At 43.5% G+C, this 24,459-nt stretch overlaps 1 protein-coding gene across 4 annotated transcripts in view; it reads right to left on the bottom strand.

Annotated features, from left to right (window-relative positions):
* Window positions 1-24,459, bottom strand: part of LOC129824387 (zinc finger protein 512B-like) — a 79,482-nt gene that overhangs the window by 40,776 nt on the left and 14,247 nt on the right. For all 4 annotated transcript variants that reach the window (XM_055883975.1, XM_055883977.1, XM_055883979.1 and 1 more), the window contains one exon: window positions 24,131-24,252. In XM_055883975.1, coding sequence (XP_055739950.1) covers window positions 24,131-24,252 — 122 coding nt within the window. The remainder of the gene's footprint in view (window positions 1-24,130; window positions 24,253-24,459) is intronic.

The raw sequence follows: 24,459 nt of genomic DNA, 5'->3' as shown, positions 1-24,459 counted from the left end.
CCTGTTTTCAGACAGTAGGAACACACTATCATTACAGCTGCTCAGACAGTCTCTTCAGGTAGCCCAGAAACATTAATTTTCCCTTTCCCTCTCTGGCTGAAGGCCCTCTTAAGTTCACACACACACACACGTTACTTCTCCATTCGATAGAACAAAGTTCACTACAAAGCATTTGTATTTGAGCCAAGACTCCACAAACAGCCAAGCTCCATTGTGGGGGTATCTTGTTACCAAAGACGATATGTCACGCTAAAAACGGCTAAATCAACAGAAAACCCAAAACTCAAGGATTTCTGCATTCTGAATTGGCTCTTAGGACCTACATTGATTCTAGAGAACTCTATTCCAATGACAGACTGCCTGGTATGCCTCACATCATTCTAAAGTTTAGAAAGATAGAAAAGGTTTATTTAAGTTCTGTTGATTCTATCAGCCTACAGTGTTTTGTGGACTCTACTTATGAGCCACTTAGGAGCTGTTGAAGCAACAAAAAAACACATTGCTCTGAGAGAGAAGGAATTCCTAGACTGTTTACCAAGTAGGCCTACTAGATTATTAGGATCAAGACTAAAAGACTTTAACAAGCTGTTGTTCAGGTTATTATTCATTACATACATACAGTAGAAGTCGGAAGTTTACATACACCTTAGCCAAATACATTTAAACTCCGTTTTTCACAATTCCTGACATTTAATCCTAGTAAACTTTCCCCGTCTTAGGTCAGTTAGGATCACCACTTTTTTTAAGAATGTGAAATGTCAGAAAAATAGTATAGAGAATGATTTATTTCAGCTTTTATTTTGTTCATCACATTCCCAGTCAGAAGTTTACATATACTCAATTAGTATTTGGTAGCATTGCCTTTAAATTGTTTAACTAGGGTCAAACATTTTAGGTAACCTTCCACAAGCTTCCCACAATAAGTTGGGTGAATTTTGGCCCATTCCTCCTGACAGAGCTGGTGTAACTAAGTCAGGTTTGTAGGCCTCCTTGCTCACACACACTTTTCAGTTCTGCCTACAAATCTTCTAGAGGATTGAGGTCAGGGGTTTGTGATGGCCACTCCAATACCTTGACTTTGCAGCAAAGCACCCCCACAACATGATGCTGCCACCCCCGCTTCACGGTTGGGAAGGTGTTCTTCGGCTTGCAAGCGTCCCCCTTTTTCCTCCAGACTTAATGATGGTCATTATGGCCAAACAGTTCTATTTTTGTTTCATCAGACCAGAGGACATTTCTCCAAAAAGTACGATCTTTGGCCCCATGTGCAGTTGCAAATGGTAGTCTTTTTTTTTATGGCGGTTTTGGAGCAGTAGCTTCTTCCTTGCTGAGCGGCCTTTTAGATTATGTAGATATAGGACTTGTTTTCTGTGGATATAGACACTTTTGTACCAGTTTCCTCCAGCATCTTCACAAGGTCCTTTGCTGTTGTTCTGGGATTGATTTGGACTTTTCGCACCAAAGTACGTTAATCTCTAGGATAAAATTAGTTTTAATGACTCCAACCTAAGTGTATGTAAACTTCCGACTTCAACTGAAACAAATATTATTACATAATGGCGGCAGGTAGCCTGGCGGGTAGGAGCGTTGCTGGATTGAATTCCCGAGCCTACAAGGTAAATATCTGTCGTTCTGCCCTTGAGCAAGGCACTTAACCTGTTGAGGATAGAGGGCGCTATTTACACTTTGGGGGAAAATCGTGCCCAATTTAAATGGCCTCGTACTCTATTCTTGCTCGTACAATATGCATATTATTATTATCATTATCATATATCATTCTGAAAAGACAAGTAGTTGAATATTTGAATGTACTTGGAAATACACTTGGAAAGTATTTGAAAATTCTCAAATACACTGACAGAAATACAGTGCATTCGGAACGTTTTCAGACACCTTCCCCTTTTCCACATTTTGAAAAATAACTGTCATGACTTCCGCCGAAGTTGGTGCCTCTTCTTGTTCGGGCGGCATTCGTCATCACCGGCTTTCTAGCTGCCACCGATCCATGTTCCTGTTTTCCATTACATTTCTCCCCCAAAACAAACATTACCAATCTATAACTCCTATCGATTGTAGCTTTGTGTTCTCACCAGGAAGAGAGTTGAGAGGAGAAAGGCTTTGGGATAGATGAGGGAGAGTAGAAAGAGAGATAATGAGACACAGGGAGAAAGAGAGAGGGAAATATTAAGGGGCAGAAAGAGAGCTGTGTGTGGTGGGCTGGAGATGAGGGTCTACACCGTTGGTAGCCTGACAGTCCTGTCACTGTTGAACTGCCACCCCCGCATAACCAGCGTCCCACCACACAGGGGGTACCAGACGGACAGACTGTCTGCTCTGGGGCCCAGAAGTAGGGTGATGTGGCTCCTAGACATGATCTAATGACAGTTTTTTTAATGGTTAAGGTTAGGATTTGGTGAGGGAAAGCTGATCTTAGATCTGTGCCTAAATGCAACTTATATCCCATAGTCAGGAGACTCTGTTAAAATACTTTCCAAAAAGCAAACTCTGCCTTTTGAGGTAATCCTATGATAGCATGTCATCATCGTATTGGCCATACAGCTCTAATGGTGCTACCCTTTTCCCTGCCTAACACCCTATTCCCATGACTCTGGCATGCAGGCACACACACTAGTCTATTCCAGACAGACACCCTCTCTGACCACATCCTGTCCTGTTAGCTGCGTTTCGGGTATGGCCGAGTGACAACCCAACCACACCACTTATTCTCAATGATCAGAGCACCATGCTGCTTCTGTTACTAAATGAATCCCACTTTGTTGTACATGTACAGTATAAAAACAAGAGGAAAACCAGTGGGCCTCTGGGAAAACATAGGAAGTGTATGGAATGTCTCACCCACCCTATACTGCCCTTATGACCTTATCTGATGGTTTGTCCTAAACATTTGTTGACCTGTATATAAAATGTGACAACAGAATCTAAAATGTGTGTCCGGGTAGCCTGTATCCGAACTGCTCTAATTCACTTCACAATATCAGTGAAATGTACCAATTCAGTGTGTATCCAGGCTAGTGTCTGGGGACAATAAGCAGTTTGTGAACAGCCACTATAGTAGCTACAGCTGAGAGATCAATAGAAACACTGTTAGGAGCATAATGAGGTTCAATAAACCCCTTCACCTCCAGACATTTACTTGACGCTTTACCTCCACCTGGAGACGGGATCGATTGGCTTGGCTACGGTATACAGCAGTGTTCAGCAGTGTTAAAGACATTAATACAGTATTATTCTACAGTCCTACTGTATGTCCCTTGGTATTCACAGGACATCTACAGAAACCATGTGGTAACACTATTTTCATTTGACCTTTTATTTAACTCGGCAAGTCGGTTAAGAACTTAAGAACAAATTCTTATTTACAATGACGGCCTACCCCGGGCAAACCCGGACGATACTGGGCCAATTGTGCGCCGCCCTATGGGACTCCCAATCAAGGCCGGTTGTGATACAGCCTGGAATCTAACCAGGGTCTGTAGTGACGCCTCTAGCAGTGCCTTAGACCGCTTCACCACTCGGGAGCCCACTGGGTACTTTCAAGTCACAATAAGTGACATAGCCAACACAGGACCCAGGCCTGTTGCTGAAAGGCCGATAAAATAACCAATATATAACCACTAGCAGGATGCTAACAACACAGGCCACATACTGGAAGAGCATTGTTACTTACTAGTGAACCACAGCCAAGTTTGTGTGCCTTCTCCCTCACAGGACCACAACTGAAATTAAAATGACCCTTTTAACTTCTTCTTTCTTTTTTTACCCATGGTCATTTGGAAGGAATGTACTGTTCTTATCCTATCTGAGAGGTCAGACAGTACCTCAAGAGTTACGGATATAAGCGCATTTTGCATATCAAAAATACTTAAACTGAACCTCACTAGTGTCGCGAGCTTCCACCCCTTCTCTTTCCCTCCCTCCTTCCCTCTCTATCCCATTCTGGCTCTGATTCCCAGTGATGTGGGGTAACCAGGTGTGGGACTCTTGTCACAATAGTTTGAGCCTGAGGGCTCTATTCTCGGCTAGTGTCAAGCCAGCACTCTTAAAGCCACCGATCTCCAATTTTCAAACCCTAGCGCCAGGATTCGTAATTTACCTGTCTTAAATGCTTGCGCTGAGGTGGTAGTGTTGGCAATATCTGAGGTGTGTCCTTATAAACACATACTAAAGTGACAATTGCTGTATGTGCTGGAGGGGATATTCAAGACCAACTAGTTGTTTATGGCATGGATTAAATGGAAGTGCTGCCTATCCAGCTGTGACGCACAGTGCCCATTTGCACCTGGAACAAGAGGTGTGTTTTAATGTGCCCGTAAACCTTGTTATTTAGAAACATAACTCATGTTTTATCCCCCCCCCCCCATTTCGTTTCATTTAATTAAAAACCAAGCATAGCCGCCGCTCGTCACCATGAAGGCATTTCTGGGTGGGGAACGACCAATGGGTGGGAATCCCTTTGTTTTCGTTTCACATCCGTGGCATTAACAACACGAAAGATAACAATTACATCATTAATAGTACTTTAGCTTTTTCTAACAATGGCAACGCTAACTATTCTCTCTTTGATTTTGAAAGGCCTAAACCCACCTATTAAAGGTTCCAGCTGTCTTGATAGCCAAGCAAGAAACCATATTGATATAGAAAATGTTACAAGAAACACACCTGCTTCAAAAGGACAAACATAAAATAAAGAACTATTTGTAAAAACGTTCTGCTTTTTCACTCAGCCCCAAATAAAATTAAAGGTGTAATCATAATGGTACAGAAGTAATTACCTTCCTGGGTAAAGGGGAAGACCAAGAACGCATAATCAATTTCCTGAAATGTATCCATAGTGGAAAGAGCATTTCATTTATTAATATGTATGGTCCAAATTCATATGATACTCCATTTTTGGATTCTCTGAACAGCATATTGTTCTGATTAACTAATTTCCATCTGGTTATTGGGACAGACATGAATGACATGTGGGACAAATGTAATAAGACAAACTACAATCCACATGCAACCAAGGCTCTCCAGCATATACTCTCTGATTACAACCTCATTGATGCATGGCGGGCACAAAATCCATAAGCAAAGGAGTACACTTTTTTACTTAAAACAGGTATAAATCTTTCACACAAATCTATTTTATACTTATCTACACCTCTATTTTATTTCATCAAGAAAACGTGACATATGAGCTTGTCCGACCATCACGCTTACTAGTGCCAACTTCAAAATGTCAGAATCTGCTAAAAGAGCCACAAGATGGCGTTTCAATACTACAAAATCCTACATTCTGTGATCAATTTCATATTGAACTAAATTAATTCATAATGATCAATACAAATTCAGTCAACAACCCTTGGACTCTATGGGATGCCGCAAAGGTTTTATAAAAAATTATGCAACTGACAGAGAGCATAATTTGACATCCATCGAATAAGACTCAACCATTACTTCCATGGTAATTGTCCCACTCCTTTACTGGGCAACAAGCTACGCCGTAATGATCAATTAGCCGATATAGCAACTATTTAAGAGTTTTTGAATCAATTCCATGAGAATATTAGTCACATGCACAGGGTACAGTGAAATTCTTATGCTACGGACTCCAACAGTGCAGGTCAAAAGCAAAGAGAAGTGAATGAAACAAAAATAAATATACACATTTACAACTGTAGAAATGATAAATGTCCATTGGGGACAGGGTAAGTGTTCTTGGGGGGAGCAGCAGGGGGGGAAGTGAGTGAAAAAACAATTAATAAATATACACTACCGGAAAAAAGTTTTAGAACGCCTACTCATTCAAAGGTTTTTCTTTGTTTTTACTATTCTACATTGTAGAATAATAGATGAAGAGATCAAAACTACGAAATAATACAATCATGTAACCATAGTGTTAAACAAATCAAAATATATCTTCAAAAAGCATCCTTTTGCTCAGACCCCAACCAAGGAGCATCAAAAGTCATGCTATAAATTCTCAGACGACCCAAAGATTCCTTGATGCCCCTCCAGACTCCTTCTGCCTACCCAAAGACTTCAGAGGACAAAAATCAGTTAACCACCTAACTGAGGAACTCAATTTAACCTTGCGCAATACCCTAGATGCAGTTGCACCCCTAAAAACATGTCATAAGAAACTAGCTCCCTGGTATACAGAAAATATCCGAGCTCTGAAGCAAGATTCCAGAAAATTGGAACGGAAATGGCGCCACACCAAACTGGAAGTCTTCCAACTAGCTTGGAAAGACAGTACCGTGCAGTATCGAAGAGCCCTCACTGCTGCTCGATCATCCTATTTTTTTTACAACTTAATTGAGGAAAATAGGAACAATCCAAAATGTATTTTTGATACTTCAGCAGTAATAAATTCATGAACTTCTTAGAGGAAAAGATTAGAAAGCAAATTACAGACTCCTCTTTAAATCTGTGTATTCCTCCAAAGCTCAGTTGTCCTGAGTCTGCACAACTCTGCCAGGACCTAGGATCAAGGGAGAAACTCAAGTGTTTTAGTACTATATCTCTTGACACAATGATGAAAATAATCATGGCATCTAAACCTTCAAGCTGCATTCTGGACCCTATTCCAACTAAACTACTGAAAGAGCTGCTACCTGTACTTGGCCCTCCTAACATAATAAACGGCTCTCTATCCACCGGATGTGCACCAAAGTCACTAAAAGTGGCAGTAATAAAGCCTCTCTTGAAAAAGCCAAACCTTGACCCAGAAAATATCAAAAACTAAAAATCGGCCTATATCGAATCTTCCATTCCTCTCAAAAAAAATTGAAAAATCTGTTGCGCAGAAATTCACTGAAGACAAACAACGTAAATGAAATGCTTCAGTTGGTTTTAGACCCCATCATAGCATCGAGACTGCACTTATGAAGGTGGTAAATGACCTTTTAATGGCGTCAGACGAAGGATCTGCATCTGTCCTCGTGCTCCTAGACCTTAGTGCTGCTTTTGATACCATCGATCACCACGTTCTTTTGGAGAAATTGGAAACCCAAATTGGTCTACACGGACAAGTTCTGGCCTGGTTTTGATCTTATCTGTCGGAAAGATATCAGTTTGTCTCTGTGAATGGTTTGTCCTCTGACAAATCAACTGTAAATTTTGGTGTTCATCAAGGTTCCGTTTTAGGACCACTATTGTTTTCACTATATATATTTTACCAATTGGGGATGTCATTCGAAAACATAATGTTAACTTTCACTGCTATGCGGATGACACACAGCTGTACATTTCAATGAAACATGGTGAAGCCCCAAAATTGCCCTCGCTAGAAGCCTGTGTTTCAGACATAAGGAAGTGGATGGCTACAAAAGTTCTACTTTTAAACTCGGACAAAACAGAGATGCTTGTTCTAGGTCCCAAGAAACAAACATCTTCTGTTGAATCTGACAATTAATCTTGATGGTTGTACAGTCGTCTGAAATAAAACTGAAGGACCTCGGCGTTACTCTGGACCCTGATCTCTCTTTTGACGAACATATCAAGACTGTTTCAAGGACAGCTTTTTTCCATCTACGTAACATTGCAAAAATCAGAAACTTTCTGTCCAAAAATTATACAGAAAAATTAATCCAAGCATTTTCTACTTCTAGGTTAGACTACTGCAATGCTCTACTTCCCGGCTAAAGCACTAATACTTCAGTTAGTGCTAAATACGGCTGCTAGAATCCTGACTAGAACGATACATTTTTATCATATTACTCCAGTGCTAGCCTCCCTACACTGGCTTCCTGTTAAGGCAAGGGCTGATTTCAAGGTTTTACTGCTAACCTACAAAGCATTACATAAAGTTGCTCCTACCCATCTTTCCTATTTGGTCCTGCCGTACATACCTACAAGTAGGCTACGGTCACAAGACGCAGGACCCCTAATTGTCCCTAGAATTTCTAAGCAAACAGCTGGAGGCAGGACCTTCTCCTATAGAGCTTCATTTTTATGGAATGGTCTGCCTACCCATGTGAGAGATGCAGACTCGGTCTCAACCTTTAAGTCTTTACTTAAGACTCATCTCTTCAGTAGGTCATTTGATTGAGTGTAGTCTGGCCCAGGAGTGTGAAGGTGAACGGAAAAGCTCTGGAGCAACGAACCGCCCTTGCTGTCTCTGCCTGGCCGGTTCCCCTCTCTCCACTGGGATTCTCTGCCTCTAACCCTATTACAGGGGCTGAGGCACTGGCACTTTCTAGGGAGTTTTTCCTAGCCACCGTGCTTCTACACCTGCATTGCTTGCTGTTTGGGGTTTTAGGCTGGGTTTCTGTACAGCACTTTGAGATATCAGCTGATGTAAGAAGGGCTATATAAATACTTTTCATTTGATATCCTAGTGTTTTCAATAGGCGATGAGTTGAAAAACGACCAGCCTAATAATTTCCACTTCCTGTTTGGATTTTTTCTCAGGTTTTTGCCTGCCATATGAGTTCTGTTATACTCACATACATAATTCAAACAGTTTTAGAAACGTCAGAGTGTTTTCTATCCAATACTAATAATAATATGCATATATTAGCAACTGTGACTGAGGAGCAGGCCGTTTACTCTGGACACCTCTGTGCAACTTTCATCCAAGCTACTCAATACTGCCTCTGCAGCCATAAGAAGTTAACACAGGTGTGAGTGTTGACGAGGACAAGGCTGGAGATCACTCTGTCGTGCTGATTGAGTTTGAATAACAGACTGGAAGCTTCAAAAGGAGGGTGGTGCTTGGAATCATTGTTCATCCTCTGTCGGCCATGGTTACCGGTAAGGAAACACGTGCCGTCATCATTGCTTTGCACAAAAAGAGCTTCACAGGCAAGGATATTGCTGCCAGTAAGATTGCACCTAAATCAACCATTTATCGGATCATGAAGAACTACAAGGAGAGCGGTTCAATTGTTGTGAAGAAGGCTTCAGGGCGCCCAAGAAAGTCCAGCAAGCGCCAGGACCGTCTCCTAAAGTTGTTTCAGCTGCAGGATCGGGGCACCACCAGTACAGAGCTTGCTCAGAGCTTGCTCAGGAATGGCAGCATCTGCACACACAGTGAGGCGAAGACTTTTGGAGGATGGCCTGGTGTCAAGAAGAGCAGCAAAGAAGCCACTTCTCTCAAGGAAAAACATCAGGGACAGACTGATATTCTGCAAAAGGTACAGGGATTGGACTGCTGAGGACTGGGGTAAAGTAATTTTCTCTGATGAATCCCCTTTCCGATTGTTTGGGGCATCCGGAAAAAAGCTTGTCCGGAGAAGACAAGGTCAGCGCTACCATCAGTCATGTGTCATGCCAACAGTAAAGCATCCTGAGACCATTCATGTGTGCGGTTGCTTCTCAGCCAAGGGAGTGGGCTCACTCACAAATTTGCCTAAGAACACAGCCATGAATAAAGAATGGTACCAACACATCCTCTGAGAGCAACTTCTCCCAACCATCCAGGAACAGTTTGGAGACGATCAATGCCTTTTCCAGCATGATGGAGCACCTTGCCATAAGGCAAAAGTGATAACTAAGTGGCTCGGGGAACAAAACATTGATATTTTGGGTCCATGGCCAGGAAACTCCCCAGACCTTAATCCAATTGAGAACTTGTGGTCAATCCTCAAAGAGGCGGATGGACAAACAAAAACCCACAAATTCTGACAAACTCCAAGCATTGATTATGCAAGAATGGGCTGCCATCAGTCAGGATGTGGCCCAGAAGTTAGCTGACAGCATGCCAGGACGGATTGCAGAGGTCTTGAAAAAGAAGGGTCAACACTGCAAATATTGACTCTTTGCATCAACTTCATGTAATTGTCAATAAAAGCCGTTGACACTTATGAAATGCTTGTAATAATACTTCAGTATTCCATAGTAACATCTGACAAAAATATCTAAAGACATTGAAGCAGCAAACTTTGTGGACATTAATATTTGTGTCATTCTTCAAAACCTTTTGCCACGACTGTAGATAATTAAAAATTAAGAAAAACCCTTGAATGAGTAGGTGTTTTAAAACTTTTGACCGGTAGTGTACACTCGTTGACCATTTTATTAGGTACACCACCACGTTCACAAAAATGTATTGCTCCTACAGAGTCACGTGGCTGTGGATTTCTTCACAAAGCAGGCAGACATTCATCGAGGCATTCAGTTACTGTTCGATTAAATATTAGAATGGGTAAAATTACTGACCTAAACTACTTTAAGCGTGGTATGATCGTCAGTGCCAGGCACGCCAGATCCAGTATCTCAGAAACGGCTGCCCTCCTGGGCTTTTCATGCACGACAGTGTCTTGGGTTTTCCGAGAATGCTGCGACAAACTAAAAATATCCAGTCAGTGGCAGTTCTGTGGTCCACAACAGCTTGTTGATGAGAGAGGTCGAAGGATAATGTCAAAATCGGGCAAGCTAACAAGCGGGCCACAAACAGACAAATAGCAGCACAGTACAACAGTGGTTTGGGGAACGCCATCTTGGGATGCACAACTCATCAATCCTTGTCACGGATCGGCTATTACAGCAGACGACCATACTAGATTGAACTCCTATCAGTTCAAAATAAGAAGAAGCAGCTCCAGGGGGCATGCGATTACCAACGCTGAGTGAAAAAACAACACCTGGTCTGACGAATCCAAGTTCCTGTTGCCTCATGTTGATGGCAGAGTCAGGATTTGGCATAAGCAGCTTGAGTCCATAGACCCATCCTACCTGTGGTCAACGGTACAAGCTGGTGGCAGTGGTGTACCTTTGTCTAATCTGCAGCAACTACTTGATGTCATCGCGTCAGCAAGGACCAACATCCCTGTGGAACGTTTCCGACTTGTAGAATCCATGCTCCGAAAAATTCAGGCTGTTCTGGAGGGAAAGGGGGGTTCAACCCGGTACTAGATGGCTGTACCTAAAACTGTCCGGTGAGTGTATAGATACATTTTTTCAACTGTAACAAAGATAAATGTCCATTGAGGGGTGGGCGCAGGGTAATTTGGGAGGGGGAGGTGGGGTAGTGGTAGAATATCCATAGGGGGAGCAGCAAGTGGGGAGGAGTATGAAGTCCAGGGGGTAGGAAGGGGACAGGAGTGCAGGTAGCTGCCTAGGTGCTATTCCGCAGCCTAATGGTCTGGGGGTAGAAACTATTGACCAGTCTGACCAGTTTTGCCATGATACTCCTATAATATCCGCATCTGAGTGATGGAAGCGGGGAGAACAGGCCTTGGCTCGGTTGGCTGAGGTCCTTGATGATCTTCTTGGCCTTCCTGTAACACCTGGTGTCCTGGAGGGCAAGCAGTGAGCACCCAATGGTGCATTCGACTGAGAGTACCACCCTCTGTAGAGCCTTGTGGTCAGCGGCGGTGGAGCTGACGTACAAGGCTGTGATGCAGCCTGACCGAATGCTTTCAATAGTGCTCCTGTAGAACACTGCGAGGGCCCTCGGGACAGTCGTGGGTAAACAAGGAGTTTAAGAGGGAACTGAGGACGCACCCTTGTGGGGCCCCCGTGTTGAGGATCAGGGTGGAGGAGGTAACGTTGCCTACCTTCCTTATCGGGGGCGCCCTGTCCAGGAAGTTCAGGACCTTGTTGCATAGGGTGTTCATTTCCAGGGTTGGGAGTTTTTTAATGAGCTTAGATGGCACTATGGTATTGAAGGTCGATGAACAAATATGCGTTCCTCTTGTCCAGGTGGGTGAGGGCAGTGTGCAGTGGAATGGCGATTGCGTCATCCGTCAATCTGTTAGGGTGGTAGGCGAATTGGAGCGGGTTGAGTGTGTCGAGAAGGTGGTCTTTGATTAGCCTCTCGAAGCACTTCATGATGACAGACGTGAGTGCTATGGGTCGGTAGGCACGGGATGAAAGTGGACATCTTGAAGCAGTTTAGGATAACAGCTTGAGCTAGAGAGAGATTGAAAATGTCTGAAACTCAACAGCTAGTTGGTCTGCACATGCTCTGAGGGCCGGCAGCCTTGCGAGGGTTAACACGGTTGAATGATTTACATACATCCTCCGTGGTGACCGTAAGCACGTAACCTCATTGCCCTCAGTCTCTCCTAAGCAACTCAGTAGTTAGGCTCGAAGCGGGAGAAAAAGTTGTCTCGAAGCCCCTGATCGTTAAAAGTCCCTGCCACATATGCTTCGTGTCCGACCCGCTGAATTGCTCGTACACTTTGCCCTTAATTCTTACAATGTCTTGCCATCTTGATCGATCTACGTACTGTCGGTTGTATTCGTACTGTTTAACGATACAATTGTTCCCAGTCTCCTTGCCGTGTTTATAAGCAGCATCTCTCTCCTTCAGTTTCCTAACAAGGCTGCAATCAATCCCCGGTTTTTGATTTGGGTAAGTTTTGAAAGACATTGATATCACATTTTTTTATGAATCTGGTGACTGAGTCGGCATATTCAAATGATGTTATGCCCTGAAATATATTCCAGTCCATGTGATCAAAGCAGTCTCGGAGCATTGATTCTAATTGGTCAAACCAGCGTAGTACCGACCTGACCACCGAAACTTCCCACGAGTCTGTAGGCGGGGAGGAGAAAAATGGAGTTGTGGTCAGATTTGGCAAAAGGAGGACGGGAAAGGGCCTTAAACCTCTGACGAGTCACAAACCCGGATCCGGGATCCCCCCCATCAAAAAAACTGACTAGCATAGCCTAGCCTAAAGCTACAGGTATATCATATAATAAAATGTTCATGAAATCACAAGTCCAAGACACCAAATGAAAGATACACATCTTGTGAATCCAGCCATCATTTCTGATTTTTAAAATGTTTTACAGGGAAGACAAAATATGTATTTCTATTAGCTAACCACCATAGCAAAAGACACAACTTTTTTTCCCCACCATTTTTTTCCTGCATAGGTAGCTATCACAAATTCGACCAAATAAAGATATAAATAGTCACTAACCAAGAAACAACTTCATCAGATGACAGTCTGATAACATATTTATTGTATAGCATATGTTTTGTTCGAAAAATTTGCATATTTCAGGTATAAATCATAGTTTTACATTGCAGCCACCATCACAACTCTCACCAAAGCAACTAGAATAACTACAGAGAGCAACGTGAATTACCTAAATACTCATCATAAAACATTTATGAAAAATACACAGCGTACAGCAAATGAAAGACAAAGATCTTGTGAATTCAGACAATATTTCAGATTCTTTAAGTGTTTTACAGCGAAAACACAATTTAGCGTTATTTTTCACTAACCTTCTCAAAACTTCATCAGATGATAGTCTTATAACACAATACATATATTGTTTGTTCGAAAATGTGCATATTTAGCGGCACAAATCGTGGTTATACAATGAGAATAGTAGCCAAGCTGCCAACAAAATGTCGGGAGAAATCTTGGGAGAGGCACCTAATCTAATCAATAACTAATCATAAACTTGACTAAAAAAATACAGGTTGGACAGCAAATGAAAGATACATTAGTTCTTAATGCAACCGCTGTGTTAGATTTTTAAAATTAATGTTACTAAGACATACAGCGTGCGTTAAAGCGAGACCGCACCGAAATTAATGGCGTAGTTTTACATTTTTCAACAGAACAACGAATTAACATCATAAATAGTTCTTACTTTTTGATGAGCTTCCATCAGAATCTTGTGCAAGTTGTCCTTTGTCCAGAATCATCGTTGCTCAGTTGTAGATTGTCGTCTTCAACTTAGGAATTAGCAGCAAACATTAGCTATGTGGCCCAGACGTGTCCAAGTCTTCATAACGCAGCACAAAGAATTCACAAAGAAAATTCCAAAAATCACAATATACTGATATAAACTGATATAACTTGGTTTAAAATAACTACATTATGATGTTTTTAACACCTATAACGAATAAAATCAGAGCCGGATATATCTCAGGCCTATAACGAGAGTTTTTCAGAATGCCATCCTGAGGTCTGTCTTGCGCCATGACGAACGTTGAAAAGAGTGCACCCCCGGTTCCAAGAGCCTTTATATGGCCTCAGATCTGCCTAGCAACACCATTCCAATTCTCACTGTTTACTGACATCTAGGGGAAATCGTATGCAGTGCATGTCGACTCATAGATTACATGCAAATGAATAAACTGACCCTGGAACAGAGTGCCCGATTTCAGATTTCTCACTTCCTGACAGGAAGTTAGCTGCAACTTGAGTTCTGTTTTACTCACAGATATAATTCAAACAGTTTTAGAAACTAGAGAGTGTTTTCTATCCAATAGTAATAATAATATGCATATTGTACGAGCAAGAATTGAGTACGAGGCATTTTAATTTGGGAACGAATTTTTACAAAGTCGAAATGGCGCCCCCCTATTGACAAGAAGTTTTAAACACCTGTCAAAAAGGTGTATAGCAGTGGTCAAGTGTAGAATTTCGGAGTTAGACAGTCAATGTGTTTATAGTAGTTGGGGAGTACGGACCTCAAATTACTTTTGTTAGTGTCCCCCCGTGACAATGAACGCTGCCTCCAAGTATGCGGTCTCCAGTTTGTTCACGGCCCAAAGAAGATCTTTGAGAGCATTTTTGGGTCAGCCTGGGGCGGGTTGTGCACAGCCGTGGCGATAATCCCTGAGAACTCTCGGAAAGTTAAAAGGGCGACATTTGATGACCAAGTATTCCAAGTCCGGAGCGCAGAAGCTCGCAAGTTCCTGTACGTTTCCCCCATCGCACCACTTGTTATTGGTAATAAAGCAACTGTATACCCTACTGGTTGTATATAATCTGTTTGGATGTCTGAGGAAAGGAAATTATCAGAAAACCAGAGCATGTAGCAGAATCTGATGTCCTTCTAGAAGGAGATCCTCGCTCTGAGTTTGTCAAGTTTATTCACTAGTGATTCAACATCGAGTAGTATGCTCGGTAATGGAGGACCCGTCGCTCGGCGTCTCAATCTCACTGAGACCCCTCTACATGTACCTCTCCATCGGCATCTTCATTTCCTTCTCTCCAGTAGGACTCCAAGGCCATCGGGTGCCTCAACAAAGAGGCTGGACCATTGTTTCACCATCTCTGGGAATTCGGGAATGTTGGATGGACGGTGAGTGCTCGGATTCATATTCCAATAGTTCTACCAGATGTATCAAGTAAAGCAAGAAACAAACTGAGTAAGAACATTTGACAAAAACACTAGAAAAAAAATACTAGGAAAAGTAGAAACCTGTAAGGAGCGCAAGGCGAGGCTACTATGTTCGTGGCCAAGCCCTCGTTACACCTACAACTTGTTTACTCATCAAAACCCAGCCTTTTCGAGCCACCACCAGCTTTTGTGCTCATAAATAACAGCTGTGAAAATAGCTAAAATATTTTTGACCCACCCCTGGAACTATAGAGCTAACGCCAGCGCTTAGATTCACCATTGCGTTAGGTTTGTTAAAATAGAGCCGTGTGTGATTTATATGCAGATGTTTAATGAGCAATAAAGATAGGATTGTATAACCCATGGCACGCTGAGTACTGAGAACATTCCGGGTCTCCATCAGTCAACTGGTGTGTCAGTTCCCATTCGTCCAGCCAAAGGAAGTTAAACATTAACTAACCAGTCACGGGAGAGTTAGAGAAACAGAACAGTGCATAACATATAACAACGGGTCAGGAATGTTTCCTGACCATGTGACCTGACCAGGACAAACGCTGGGAACTAGTTATAAACTACAACAAGGCCCAGGGTTATATTCCTGGTCAAAATCTGGGAACTAGTTATAAACTACAACAAGGCCCAGGGTTATATTCCTGGTCAAAATCTGGGAACTAGTTATAAACTACAACAAGGCCCAGGGTTATATTCCTGGTCAAAATCTGGGAACTAGTTATAAACTACAACAAGGCCCAGGGTTATATTCCTGGTCAAACTCTGGGAACTAGTTATAAACTACAGCAAGGGCCCAGGGTTATATTCCTGGACGTGGACATGAAACTCATGAGTCCTGACCCTACACATAGCCACAAGTGTAACCTGCTCTTATAAGCTCTCTTATGCACTTTCTACTGTTTTAACGTCCATTCATTGTTATGTTTATGTTGTGTTGTGTGTTACTATATGTATGCTGCTCTCTTGGTCAGGGCTCATTTGAAAAAAAGATGTACATTTCAATTTGACTTCTCTTGTTAAAGGATAAAAACTATTTAAAAAATGAATCAAATCCACTCTGGTTGACTCAGTAAAGCAACTAAGTAAGTTAGGCAACATATAAACTCACTGTCAACTGCGTTTATTTTCAGCAAACTTAACATGTGTAAATAGTTGTATGAACATAAGATTCAACAACTGAGACATAAACTGAACAAGTTCCACAGACATGTGACTAACAGAAATGGAATAATGTGTCCCTGAACAAAGGGGGATCAAAATCAAAAGTAACAGTCAGTATCTGGTGTGGCCACCAGCTGCATTAAGTACTGCAGTGCATCTCCTCCTCATGGACTGCACCAGATTTGCCCATTCTTGCTGTGATACATTACCCCACTCTTCCACCAAGGCACCTGCAAGTTCCCGGACATTTCTGAGGGGAATGGCCCTAGCCCTCAACCTCCGATCCAACTGGTCCCAGACGTGCTCAATGGGTTTGAGATCCGGGCTCTTCGCTGGCCATGGCAGAACATTGACATTCCTGTCTTGCAGGAAATCACGCACAGAACGAGCAGTATGGCTGATGGCATTGTCATGCTGGATGGTCATGTCAGGATGAACCAGTAGGAAGGTTATGACATGAGGGAGGAGGATGTCTTCCCTGTCACGCATAGCGTTGAGATTACCTGCAGTGACAACAAGCTCAGTCCGATGATGCTGTGACACACAGCCCCAGACCATGACGGACCCTTCACCTCCAAATCGATCCCGCTCCAGAGCACAGGCCTCGGTGTAATGCTCATTCCTTCTACGATAAACGCGAATCTTTACGACCCTCACCCCTGGTGAGACAAAGCCACGACTCGTCAGTGAAGAGCACTTTTTGCCAGTCCTGTCTTGTCCAGCAATCTTGGGTTTGTGCCCATAGGCGACATTGTTGCCGGTGATGTCTGGTGAGGACCTGCCTTACAACAGGCCTACAAGCCCTCAGTCCAGCCTCTGTCAGCCTATTGCGGACAGTCTGACCACTGATGGAGGGATTGTGCTTTCCTGGTGTAACTCAGGCAGTTGTTGTTGCCATACTGTACCTGTCCCACAGGTGTGATGTTCGGATGTACCGATCCTGTGCAGGTGTTGTTACATGTGGTCTGCCACTGCGAGGACGATCAGCTGTCCGTCCTGTCTCCCTGTAGCGCTGTCTTAGGCGTCTCACAGTACCAACATTGCAATTTATTGCCCTGGCCACATTTGCAGTCCTCATGCCTCCTTGCAGCATGCCTAAGGCATGTTCACCCTGGGCATCTTTCTTTTGGTGTTTTTCAGAGTCAGTAGAAAGGCCTCTATAGTGTCCTAAATTTTCATAACTGTGACCTTAATTGCTCGCTGTTAGTGTCTGTTAGTAAGCTGTTAGTGTCTTAACAACCGTTCCACAGGTGCATGTTCATTAATTTTTTATGGTTCAATGAACAAACATGGGAAACAGTGTTTAAGCCCTTTACAATGAAGATCTGTGAAGTTATTTGGATTTTTACAAATGATCTTTGAAAGTCAGGGTCCTGAAAAAGGGACGTTTCTTTTTTTGCTGAGTTTCATAACCATCATTTGTATTCACTGCTCATTTTAGTATACATTATATTTCCAGGGAGGAGGGGGTAAGGACATACAGCCTCATTCTCATGACACACACGCCGTCATTACCAAACGTATAACCCAATGTGCACACAAGGGGCGCACAAACAACTTAGACAACAGGGATCTTGATCCAGGAGAGGATTGAATGTCTCTGTTGTAAGCCAAGAAGCTTGATCTTGACATCTAGACACTTAGCTAGCAAGTTAGCAAACCAAATGCATAGCGGGAGCCCTGAGCTGATATCATTTGACACATTTTAGAAAACTTATAGTTGTACTTAACTTATAGTTAAAAGAATGCTGCCCCCCCCCAGTATACGGTATATCGCCCAAGCCTGAAAAAACACGCAACACGAACGCACACACACACTCCCCACTAAATGCCCTGCTTCCATGCCATCACTAACACTAACGTAAGTGCATACTACCCAAGACCATACACTACTTTATTGTCATGCTTTCCATTTTTTTAGTAATGCTTTGGCTGAAGTTAACAACACACACACATATACACAGGGAAACAATTTTTCCCTTTTCTTTCTTCAATTGTAAAATCTGTCCTGCAAAATTAGACCTCTCACTATGGCAAACAGCAGTCAGACATAATGAGGAGCATGCTCACACACACACACACACACAACGGTTAAAACGTTCACATCCACAGTAACGTTACATAGCTAAATATTACTAACCCAGAAATGAAATGTTCCTAGGACGTGTAGGAGGCTAAACCTGGTGGACTCTCATTGGTCTGGCCTGAGACACTGTGTTGTAGCAACCAATCAACTGGTTCAGATTAGAGAAGGCCTGGTTTTCCAAGTATGTCTTATTGTATTAGCGGTCATCATGATCTTCTGATTTATTAGATTCCACAGTCTACTCCCATCCAGACTTGCTCACTATCCAAACGGCTTGAATTTTTTACTGAAGTCAATTATTGCTAGCTATGACAGTTTTGTTGGTATGTTTGGATAGGTTACTGACTGATAGAATATCCAAATAGGACCCACGTGAACAAAAATGTTGTGACTTCACTTGTGGTCAACAACTGTATAAATGTATTAGCACTTCTAAATAACTAGCTATATAACATATCCGAACACATTCAAATCAACAATATGTATAATGGGGGGGGGGGGGGGGTAACAACATGAAACTGTACATCCTGAGCAGGACCCTTTCACATGAGAACTGTCTTCTTTAAGGTTTAATGGCAGACTACACTTATTGGTGAATTGCCGCCACCTACAGTACAACCCATTATACTTTGTGATACGATAGCACAAAATTGGGAAGAAGGAAAATTACCCTGCCAACTATTAGTCCTAACAAACAAAAACACCACCCCATTCCGCCATTTAACCCTCACTAATCCTACTCCAGGCCAACAGTCTGGGAGGACACAACTCTACCAGTCAACACCCCCTGCAACTCTTCTGCAGTAAAACCTCGCAATCCCAAGTACTTCTCTGCGGCTGCCACCACAACCTCTATGTTCTGTGACTTACGTTCCATTTCCGCAGTACAGTTGACAACCAAGGCTATGAATGCTAAGAAACCCACCTTACTGCAGCACATATGTGGCCCTTTTCAGGAACCTAGATGTAAGTTGCGGGTCACTACTTCACAGGAGAACCGTTTGAACGTAAACTTTTATCAAATTGCGTTTTTTTGGGCAGAAATGCCTTCTCAAACATAAACTTTCATGTGCCTTAATAACAAACTTGTATGCCATCTGTAAATACGAATACAATCGTTAAATTACGAGCCTAGTTGGTTTAGCCACAGAAAAAAGCCACCAACCTTCCCACTAGCCATGATTGGCTGAGATAATGAGTGGGCTGGACATGCCGAGAGATGCGTTTGGATTGGTCTGCCATATAGCCTGCTTCTGTCTATTTGAGCTGGTCAGTATGTCTAGGTAATCCAGTCTAACACGACTTTAAAAAAAAAAGTATAATGTATTAAAACTGCATAAGTGTTTCTGGACGACCGAGGACCGAGTTTTGAAATCAGTGGAATTCGAATATGATAGATAAGGAGAACACCTGTCTTCGGATTACATCTTCAAACAAAAAGGGCAAATATGGCATCCCGACAGGTGCGCTGATCCATGAATTATCTATACGGTTAAGATAGTCTAGCTAGCTACATTTTTAGATATTACACATTCCTAATTTTAACAGGAAGAGCCATTTGCATGGCTAGCTATAGTCTAATGCTAGCTAACATTGAACCTGGTTGGTTAGCTATCTGCAGATTCATGCAGGGTAGTAACGTCATGAGATGGGATTATGGTTCATTGTTTATCAAGCTAGCTAACTTTAGCTGGCTGGCTCGCTAGCTAACGCTTCATGTATCTTATTTTTCATATCTCAGAGCTATTTGCTTGGTTAGCTATAGCCTAATGTTAGCTAGCTAACATTGAACCTGGTTGGTTATCTACCTGCAGATTCATGCAGGGTAGTAACGTCATGAGTTGTGATTATGGTTCATTGTTTACCTAGCTGGCTAGCTAACGTTAGCTGCCTGGCTCGCTAGCTAATTTTACATGCATCTTATTATTTGTATCTCAGAGCCATTTGCTTAGCTAGCTATAGCCTAATGTTAGCTAGCTAACGTTGAACCTAGTTGGTTAGCTACATGCAGATTAATGCAGGGTAGTAATGTCATGAGTTGGGATTATGGTTCATCGTTTACCTATCTAGCTAGCTAACATTAGCTAATGTTACATGTATGACCTTATTATTCGTATCTCAGAGCCATTTGCTTAGCTAGCCATAGCCTAATGTTAGCAAGCTAACATTGAACCTCGTTGGTTAGCTACCTGCAGATTCATGCAGGGTAGTAACGTCATGAGTTGGGATTATGGTTCATTGTTTACCTAGCCAGTTAGCTACATGTCTTAACAAGACTCCACTATGCAAGTAACTATTTCGGGTGCACTCGTAAATTCAGTCTGACCATCTACGCCAATTTCAGAGCCCTCGTCTGAGTGTACCATAGTGCAGAATAACTGATGAATTTACAAACGCTCAACATCCATTGACCAGTATCCCTTCTTTCTTTTCTCTCCAAAACTCTTGAACGTGCCGTCCTTGGCCAGCTCTCCTGCTATCTCTCTCAGAATGACCTTCTTGATCCAAATCAGTCAGGTTTCAAGACTAGTCATTCAACTGAGACTGCTCTTCTCTGTGTCACGGAGGCGCTCCGCACTGCTAAAGCTAACTCTCTCTCCTCTGCTCTCATCCTTCTAGACCTATCGGCTGCCTTTGATACTGTGAACCATCAGATCCTCCTCTCCACCCTCTCCGAGCTGGGCATCTCCGGCGCGGCCCACACTTGGATTGCGTCCTACCTGACAGGTCGCTCCTACCAGGTGGCGTGGCGAGAATCTGTCTCCGCACCACGTGCTCTCACCACTGGTGTCCCCCAGGGCTCTGTTCTAGGCCCTCTCCTATTCTCGCTATACACCAAGTCACTTGGCTCTGTCATATCCTCACATGGTCTCTCCTATCATTGCTATGCAGACGACACACAATTAATCTTCTCCTTTCCCCCCTCTGATAACCAGGTGGTGAATCGCATCTCTGCATGTCTGGCAGACATATCAGTGTGGATGACGGATCACCACCTCAAGCTGAACCTCGGCAAGACGGAGCTGCTCTTCCTCCCGGGGAAGGACTGCCCGTTCCATGATCTCGCCATCACGGTTGACAACTCCATTGTGTCCTCCTCCCAGAGTGCTAAGAACCTTGGCGTGATCCTGGACAACACCCTGTCGTTCTCAACTAACATCAAGGCGGTGACCCGTTCCTGTAGGTTCATGCTCTACAACACAGGTGTCAAACTCATTCCACGGGGGGCCAAGTGTCTGCGGGTTTTCGCTCCTCCCTTATACTTGATTGATGAATTAACATCACTAATTAGTTAGGAACTCCCCACACCTGGTTGTCTAGGGCTTTATTGAAAGGAAAAACCAAAAACCTGCAGACACTAGGCCCTCCGTGGAATGAGTTTGACACCCCTGCTCTACAACATTCGCAGAGTACGACCCTGCCTCACGCAGGAAGCGGCGCAGGTCCTAATCCAGGCACTTGTCATCTCCCGTCTGGATTACTGCAACTCGCTGTTGGCTGGGCTCCCTGCCTGTGCCATTAAACCCCTACAACTCATCCAGAACGCCGCAGCCCGTCTGGTGTTCAACTTTCCCAAGTTCTCTCACGTCACCCCGCTCCTCCGCTCTCTCCACTGGCTTCCAGTTGAAACTCGCATCCGCTACAAGACCATGGTGCTTGCCTACGGAGCTGTGAGGGGAACGGCACCTCCGTACCTTCAGGCTCTGATCAGGCCCTACACCCAAACAAGGCCACTGCGTTCATCCACCTCTGGCCTGCTCGCCTCCCTACCTCTGAGGAAGTACAGTTCCCGCTCAGCCCAGTCAAAACTGTTCGCTGCTCTGGCACCCCAATGGTGGAACAAACTCCCTCACGACGCCAGGTCAGCGGAGTCAATCACCACCTTCCGGAGACACCTGAAACCCCACCTCTTTTAGGAATACCTAGGATAAGATAAAGTAATTCCCTCTAACCCCCCCCCCCCCCCCTTAAAAGAGTTAGATGCACTATTGTTAAGTGGTTGTTCCACTGGATATCATAAGGTGAATGCACCAATTTGTAAGTCGCTCTGGATAAGAGCGTCTGCTAAATGTAATGTAAAATGTAATCCATTGAATATGGCCGATGTTAGTAAACGTCGTCAAAAAAAGCGTAATTACATTCTTGCAAGCAGCACAGTTACAGTCCCCAACCGTCTGGATAACATGAAAACAGCCTAACCAGCTCTGCTAGGGTGAGTAAAATGGTCAGAGTGGGGTGTTCTCTCATTATGTGTCTGGAAGTAGCTAGCAAGCTAGCCAATGTTAGCAGGTTAGCTTGGGTGCTTGACTTCTGTTAGTACAGAACGCTCGGATCAACCCTTAAAGAGGATGGGTGAGGCTGAAGCTTAAGAGGGTGCGAATGATGCTGAATGGGTATAGACAAAGAAGGGCTCTCCAGTTGTAGTACCAAAAGATTTAAAGGCCATTTTCTCAAAAGTGAGTTTACAAGTTTATCAACTTTCAAAGCAAAATTACTTTCCCTGTAGTGTATGATATACAATTTTGTAGCTCAGAGTCTCTACTTTTATCCAATGTAAAAAATAAAATAAAAAATCAAATTTTGCTAAATAAGACCGAATGGAGCCGGACGGTCACATATTATTCCCATCACTCTCTATTGGTCTCTGCCACTCACAGAAATCCTCTCAGGATCCCTCACCCTGTACCCATCTTCCTCTACCACTCTCTTCAGCATACAACACTTTCTATACTACTCTGACCCTGGCAACCTCAACCTGCCTTTCTCTCACCAGACATCTCCGATCTCCAGCCACATGGGTAACCCCACATCTAACACACACAACTATCTCCACAGATACTACATCATTCTTTGTCTCATGCCCTCCTGCACACTTCTCACATCTAAGAATCCTCCTCCTACACACTCCTGGAACATGACCATAAGCTTGGCACCTAAAACACAGTAGTATTTTCGGGAACAAAATCTCTCAAGGGATAACTGACAGATCCTAACTTGACCTCGTCGGGCAAAGACTCTGCATCAAAACATCAGCAAGACAGACAATGTCTTCTCCGTTTCACCACGCTCACCACTGGGTCTGCGTCGCACCAAACGGCGGGCTGCACTGACACCAGGAATCTTACATTTCCGCTGATCCTCCTCAACACTTAGACACCCCCGTTACCACTCGTTTCAACAACGCCCTGCGCCGGAGAGCAATTCACAGTTCTTGTCCCTAGTCGTGTGGTACAGCGCGCCCTCTCCCTCTGGACAGAAGAAACACAATAAATCCTCACAAGTTCACTTCCCGAGTTACTTCCACCAACTCAACAGTTCCCAATCTCTTCTCCACCAAACCTGACACCACATACGGATCAGCCAGAATACAAGGATCCATTCTCTCCACAAATCTCACTCCCACTGGACCAGAATCATCCGTGTCATCACCAGGACAAGGCTTGAACTCGTCGGTGCTCACCGCAGGTACTTCATCCTCACGTTCAATTTCTTTCTATAGCCCTTCCAAATGTTCTGTGAGATCCTCTATTCCATATTCACTAAAAACATGTTCCTCTTTTCTCCTGTTTTTTCTTTGTGCACCTTCTTATCCTCCATCAGATGTCCCAGAAGGCTTGTTCAATCCCCCACTCCATATTTACTCATAGTATGTTCCACGTTCCTCCTTTTTTTCCTGTCAACTCAGCCCTTTTTACCGCCCAACTCGGGCCTGTCAATGAACGCCCTTCTCCCATCCAACCGCTCTCATGAGAGCTGCGCTGAATCAAAGCACATACACAGTACAGTGACTGTGCATGGTTGTGATCAGAGGTCACTTACTGTGTTTGTTGTTCTCAGGGGCTGCGGCTGTGGTCCTGCCAGTCTCCTGGGGGTGGGCCTGTTTTGGAGGACGACCCCTTGATGACAGCTTCGCCAGCCGGGGGACACTGGGGGTCTCCATGCTTGGGGACAGGAGAGGGAGATTAATATATAGTTATGTAAATTATGTTTCTGTGAGACACATCCATGGTCGTCTACGGTTGACTAGTTGTACTAATCTGTGATCACCGTGTCATAACTATGATATGAAGTTTCAGGAACTTTGGTAGTCTAATTTACAAACGGGTCAATATTAGACACACACTAAACCGAAAAAAAACATCGAAATC

This window comes from Salvelinus fontinalis, chromosome 26 (assembly GCF_029448725.1).
Source record: "Salvelinus fontinalis isolate EN_2023a chromosome 26, ASM2944872v1, whole genome shotgun sequence".
Lineage (NCBI taxonomy): Eukaryota > Metazoa > Chordata > Actinopteri > Salmoniformes > Salmonidae > Salvelinus > Salvelinus fontinalis.
Note: the sequence above shows the minus strand (reverse complement) of the source record. Positions and strands in the feature narration are given on the sequence as shown.